Here is a 7,007-nt window from a genome sequence, read left to right as displayed (position 1 = left end):
CAGCCGGGAGAGAGAGCAAGAGAGAGGCTTCAGTAGCAGAGTAGCAAAGGGGAGGAGGGAGGGAGGGGGTGCTTTTGTTGAGGGAGGGAGGGGAGGAGGGAGGGAGCGAGGGGATGAGGGAGGGAGGGAGGGGATGAGGGAGGGAGGGGGTGCTTTTGTTGAGGGAGGGAGGGGAGGAGGGAGGGAGGGGTGTAGCGGGGAACTGAGCTCGCTGCCTCTCTCACGCTTCCACCGGAGTTTAGTTTAACACTGGCTGCCCTGCCCTGCACTACAGGAGAGAGAACGGGAGGGAGAGAGAGGGACAGTAAAGGGGTGAAACTGGCGTGGCTCTGGACAAGGCTCTGGACATGCCAGTCCTACAGCAATGACTCAGCCGTCACCCACTGGATTTGATCTTTGGTGCTTTCTTCTTACCTAAATGTTGTCACTGGATAAGATGCACTCCCGAGCCAAGTCAAGGAGCTGTGACAACTACCTGAGCATTAAGGTCAGAAAAGTTGGAGAATAGTCACCTAAAGTCAAATGTATTTTATTTTCTGCTGTTATTGAAGGTAGACTAAAACCTGGGAACCTAAAGTGAAGTTTAAATCGTGTTAGTAAGTTAATGTCACAATTCAGTACTGACCTGTGGCTTCTCTAAAACAGCTTGTGTTTCATGCAAATAATGGCCTTAACAGACTAATACATGGACTGCTGGAGATTTACAACAGATTTCAGACTTTTGACTTTATTCAGTTCAGTTGACTGTCACTCTGGCAAACTGTCTTTCATATCCCCACTTACTTCCCAGTAGAGGATTTATAGTGTTCAGGATAGGTGAGCTACATGTCTGTTGTCTGTCTGTCTGTGTGTCTGTGTGTCTGTGTGTCTGTAGACGCTGCTCCACACAGTCAGAAAAGGGTCCTTTACTTCACAGATATCTAAGCAGCTGATATGTTGTTGTTGTGTGTGTGTGTGTGTGTGTGTGTGTGTGTGTGTGTGTGTGTGTGTGTGTGTGTGTGTGTGTGTGTGTGTGTGTGTGTGTATGTGTATGTGTATGTGTATGTGTGTGTGTGTGTGTGTGTGTGTTTACCTGACAGTAACCTGACATAGAGAGATATGATGTTATTGTAGACTAGACTAGTCAGCGTGTTGTACTACGGTATCTGCTTGATGTCTTTATGTAGGCTTATATCTTAAGTTCTTCACGCTATTCAAGTAGATTTTTACAATTCATTGAATGCAAGTTTGTTTCTGAATGTTGTTTTTGAAGCTGTATTGATGACTTGATGGGGTTGGAATTCTGTCAGGTGTGAAGTTAGACTGTCCATCTCTCCCTCTCTCTCTCTCTCTCTCTCTCTCTCTCTCTCTCTCTCTCTCTCTCTCTCTCTCTCTCTCTCTCTCTCTCTCTCTCTCTCTCCCTCTCTCAATTTAATTCAATGTCTTTATTGGCATGGGAAACATATGTTAACATTGCCAAAGCAAGTAAAATAGATAATAAACAAAGGTGAAATAACAATAGAAATTTACAGTAAACATGACACTTATAGAAGTTCCAAAAGAATAAAGACATTTCAAGTGTCATGTCATGTCTATATACAGTGTTGTAGCGATGTGCAAATAGTTAAAGTACAAAAGGGAAAATAAATCAACATAAATATGGGTTGTATTTACAATGGTGTTAGTTCTTCACTGGTTGCCCTTTTCTTGTGGCAACAGGTTCACAAATCTTGCTGCTGTGATGCACACTGTGGTATTTCACCCAGTAGATATGGGAGTTTTTCAAAATTGGGTTTGTTTTCAAATTCTGTGTGGGTCTGTGTAATCTGAGGGAAATATGTGTCTCTAATATGGTCATACATTGGGCAGGAGGTTAGGAAGTGCAGCTCAGTTTCCACCTCATTTTGTGGGCAGTGAGCACATAGCCTGTCTTCTCTTGAGAGCCATGTCTGCCTACGGCGGCCTTTCTCAATAGCAAGGCTATGTTCACTGTTTTGTCAGTCACAGTGGTCAGGTATTCTGCCACTGTGTTTTGTTTAGGGTCAGTCACAGTGGTCAGGTATTCTGCCACTGTGTTCTCTCTGTTTAGGGTCAGTCACAGTGGTCAGGTATTCTGCCACTGTGTACTCTCTGTTTAGGGTCAGTCACAGTGGTCAGGTATTCTGCCACTGTGTACTGTTTAGTCACAGTGGTCAGGTATTCTGCCACTGTGTTCTCTGTTTAGGTCAGTCACAGTGGTCAGGTATTCTGCCACTGTGTTCTCTCTGTTTAGGGTCAGTCACAGTGGTCAGGTATTCTGCCACTGTGTTCTCTCTGTTTAGGGTCAGTCACAGTGGTCAGGTATTCTGCCACTGTGTTCTCTCTGTTTAGGGTCAGTCACAGTGGTCAGGTATTCTGCCACTGTGTTCTCTCTGTTTAGGGTCAGTCACAGTGGTCAGGTATTCTGCCACTGTGTTCTCTCTGTTTAGGGTCAGTCACAGTGGTCAGGTATTCTGCCACTGTGTTCTCTCTGTTTAGGGTCAGTCACAGTGGTCAGGTATTCTGCCACTGTGTTCTCTCTGTTTGGTCAGGCCACTGTGTTCTCAGTCACAGTGGTCAGGTATTCTGCCACTGTGTTCTCTCTGTTTAGGGTCAGTCACAGTGGTCAGGTATTCTGCCACTGTGTACTCTCTGTTTAGGGTCAGTCACAGTGGTCAGGTATTCTGCCACTGTGTTCTCTCTGTTTAGGGTCAGTCACAGTGGTCAGGTGTGTTCTCTCTGTTTAGGGTCAGTCACAGTGGTCAGGTATTCTGCCACTGTGTTCTCTCTGTTTAGGGTCAGTCACAGTGGTCAGGTATTCTGCCACTGTGTTCTCTCTTAGGGTCAGTTTCAGGGTCATGTGCCACTGTGTTCTCTCTGTTTAGGGTCAGTCACAGTGGTCAGGTATGCTGCCACTGTGTTCTGCCACACAGTGGTGTATTCTGCCACTGTGTACTTTGTTTAGGGTCAGTCACAGTGGTCAGGTATGCTGCCACTGTGTTCCACTGTGGTCAGGTATTCTGCCACTGTGTACTCTCTGTTTAGGGTCAGTCACAGTGGTCAGGTGGCCACTGTGTTCAGGTCACAGTGGTCAGGTATTCTGCCACTGTGTTCTCTCTGTTTAGGGTCAGTCACAGTGGTCAGGTATTCTGCCACTGTGTACTCTCTGTTTAGGGCCAAGTAGCATTCTAGTTTGCTGTTTTTTTTGTTAATTCTTTCCAATGTGTCAAGTAATTATCTTATTGTTTTCTCATGATTTGCTTGAGTCTAATTGTGCTGCTGTCCTGGGGCTCTGTGGGGTGTGTTTGTGTTTGTGAACAGAGCCCCAGGATCAGCTTGCTGAGGGGACTCTTCTCCAGGTTCTTCTCTCTGTGGCTTTGTTATGGAAGGTTTGGGAATCGCTTCCTTTTAGATGGTTGTAGAATTGAACGGCTCTTTTCTGGACTCTGATAATTAGAGGGTATCGGCCTAATTCTGCTCTGCATGCATTATTTGGTGTTTTACGTTGTACACAGAGGATATTTTTGCAGAATTCTGCATGCAGAGTCTCAATTTGGTGTTTGTCCCATTTTGTGAATTCTTGGTCAGTGAGCGGACCCCAGACCTCACAACCATAAATGGTAATGGGTTCTATAACTGATTACAGTATTTTTTTGCCAGATTCTAATTGGTATGTCTAACTTTATGTTCCTTTTGATGGCATAGAAGGCCCTTCTTGCCGTGTCAGATCGTTCACAGCTTTGTGGAATTTACGTTTGGCACTGATGTTTAGGCCGAGGTATGTATCGTTTTTTGTGTGCTCTAGGGCAACAGTGTCTATATGGAATTTGTATTTGTGGTCCTGGTGACTGGACCTTTTTTGGAACACCATTATTTTTGTCTTACTGAGATTTACTGTCGGGGCCCAGGTCTGACAGAATCTTTGCAGAAGATCTAGGTGCTGCTGTAGGCCCTGCTTGGTTGGGGACAGAAGCACCAGATCATCAGCAAACAGTAGACATTTGACTTCAGATTCTAGTAGGCTGAGGCTGGGTGCTGCAGAGTGATCTAGTGCCCTCGCCAATTCGTTGATATACAGTTGAAGTCGGACGTTTACATACACTTAGGTTGGAGTCATTAAAACTAGTTTTCCAACCAGTCCACAAATTTCTTGTTAACAAACTAAAGTTTTGGCAAGTTGGTTAAGACATCTACTTTGTAAATGACACAAGTAATTTTTCCAACAATTGTTTACAGACAGATTATTTTACTTATAATTCACTGTATCCCAATTCCAGTGGGTCAGAAGTTTACTGTGCCTTTAAACAGCTTGGAAAATTCCAGAAAATTATGTCATGGCTTTAGAAGCTTTTGTAGATCTCCACAAGTCTGTTTCATCCTTGGGAGCAATTTCCAAATGCCTGAAGGTACCACGTTCATCTGTACAAACAATAGTATGCAAGTGTAAACACCATGGGACCAGGCAGCCATCATACTGCTCAGGAAGGAGACACGTTCTGTCTCCTAAAGATGAACGTACTTTGGTGCAAAAAGTGCAAATCCCAGAACAACAGCAAAGGACCCTGTGAAGATGCTGGAGGAAACAGGTACAAAAGTATCTATATCCACAGTAAAACGAGTCTTATATCGACATAACCTGAAAGGCTGCTCAGCAAGGAAGAAGCCACTGCTCCAAAACCGCCATAAAAAAGCCAGACTACGGTTTGCAACTGCACATGGGGACAAAGATTGTACTTTTTGGAGAAATGTCCTCTGGTCTGATGAAACAAAATTAGAACTGTTTAGCCATAGTGACCATAGTTATGTTTGGAGGAAAAATGTAATGGACTGTAGCTCCTGCCACATGAGGCGGACGTCGGAGCCTGTGTAATATGACTCCACCTTCTTCCTACAGTATATTGTCCTATTTGCTAGTTTCGTGTGTGTATGTTTGTGTGTGTGTGTGTGTGTGTGTGTGTGTGCCTCAGTCCAGATCCGGATCTTTCTGAGTCTATAGCAGCTTGATTTCATTGTCCATTAGTAGACTAAACTCTCTGAAGACCTCACACACGGTTTGGCCAAAGCACAATGTCACCCCCACCACCACAATCACTTCCATCACCACCACCACCAAATCACCCCCCCCACACACACACACACCACCATCCCCTTCAGTTAGTGCTCTCATCCCATTCCCTGTGTACATCCCAAATTACACACTATTCCCTATATAGTACACTCCTTTGGACAAGAGCGCTATGGGCCCCATGACCACCATCACCACCACCTCCACCTCCTACATCACCACCAACCACCATTACCACCATCATCACCACCACCACCACCACCCTATCCTTCATCACCACTACTCTGTCCTTCACCACCAAAATCACCTACACCTCCACCATCATCACCACCAATTCTACCTCCACCTCCACCATCACCTCCACCATCATCACCACCACCACCACCACCATCATCACCACCACCACCACCAACAACTCTACCTACATCACCACCATAGATAGGATCATGTTAAGGTATCACTCCACACCTCCCAGGCTCCTTTGTGGTCCTCCTGGCACCTGGCTGTAGGGCAGGTCTGATGGGAAGGTATCACCGCCCTACCACCTCCCAGGCTCCTTTGTGGTCCTCCTGACACTTGGTTGTAGGGCAGGTCTGTTAGCATTGCCACTAGTAGCATTTCTACCTCTAATATCTCTACCATTACCACAAGTAGCATTTCTACCTCTAATATATCTACTATTAGCATTACCACAAGTAGCATTTCTACCTCTAATATATCTACTATTAGCATTACCACTAGTAGCATTTCTACTTCTAATATCTCTACTATTAGCATTACCACTAGTAGCATTTCTACTTCTAATATCTCTACTATTAGCATTACCACTAGTAGCATTTCTACTTCTAATATCTCTACTATTAGCATTACCACTAGTAGCATTTCTACTTCTAATATCTCTACTATTAGCATTACCACTAGTAGCATTTCTACTTCTAATATCTCTACTATTAGCATTACCACTAGTAGCATTTCTACTTCTAATATCTCTACTATTAGCATTACCACTAGTAGCATTTCTACTTCTAATATCTCTACTATTAGCATTACCACTAGTAGCATTTCTACTTCTAATATCTCTACTATTAGCATTACCACTAGTAGCATTTCTACTTCTAATATCTCTACTATTAGCATTACCACTAGTAGCATTTCTACTTCTAATATCTCTACTATTAGCATTACCACTAGTAGCATTTCTACTTCTAATATCTCTACTATTAGCATTACCACTAGTAGCATTTCTACTTCTAATATCTCTACTACTACCATTACCACAAGTAGTATTTCTACCTGTAATATCTCTATTACTACCATTACCACGAGTATAATTTCTACCTCTAATATCTCTACTACTACCATTACCACTAGTAGCATTTCTGCCTCTAATATCTCTACCATTACCACTAGTAGCATTTCTGCCTCTAATATCTCTACCATTACCACTAGTAGCATTTCTGCCTCTAATATCTCTACCACTACCACTCGTAGCATTTCTACCTCTAATATCTATACTACTACCATTACCACTCGTAGCATTTCTACCTCTAATATCTCTACTACTACCATTACCACTAGTAGCATTTCTGCCTCTAATATCTCTACCATTACCACTCGTAGCATTTCTGTCTCTAATATATCTACCATTACCACTCGTAGCATTTCTACCTCTAATATATCTACCATTACCACTAGTAGCATTTCTACCTCTAATATCTCTACTACTACCATTATCATTAGTGGCATTTCTACCTCTAATATCTCTACCATTACCACTAGTAGCATTTCTACCTCTAATATCTCTACTACTACCATTATCATTAGTGGCATTTCTACCTCTAATATCTCTACTACTACCATTATCATTAGTGGCATTTCTACCTCTAATATCTCTACTACTACCATTATCATTAGTGGCATTTCTACCTCTAATATCTCTACCATT

General features: G+C 43.2%; 1 protein-coding gene across 1 annotated transcript in view; it reads left to right on the top strand.

Moving 5' to 3' along the window:
- Positions 1 to 222: 222 nt before the first annotated feature.
- Positions 223 to 7,007, top strand: part of zgc:158766 (uncharacterized protein LOC100009641 homolog) — a 97,534-nt gene continuing 90,749 nt past the window's right edge. The window contains 1 exon segment of the mRNA XM_042316316.1: positions 223 to 487. Coding sequence (XP_042172250.1) covers positions 437 to 487 — 51 coding nt within the window. The 5' untranslated portion in view covers positions 223 to 436.

This window comes from Oncorhynchus tshawytscha, unplaced genomic scaffold, assembly GCF_018296145.1.
Source record: "Oncorhynchus tshawytscha isolate Ot180627B unplaced genomic scaffold, Otsh_v2.0 Un_contig_842_pilon_pilon, whole genome shotgun sequence".
Classification (NCBI taxonomy): domain Eukaryota; kingdom Metazoa; phylum Chordata; class Actinopteri; order Salmoniformes; family Salmonidae; genus Oncorhynchus; species Oncorhynchus tshawytscha.
Note: the sequence above shows the minus strand (reverse complement) of the source record. Positions and strands in the feature narration are given on the sequence as shown.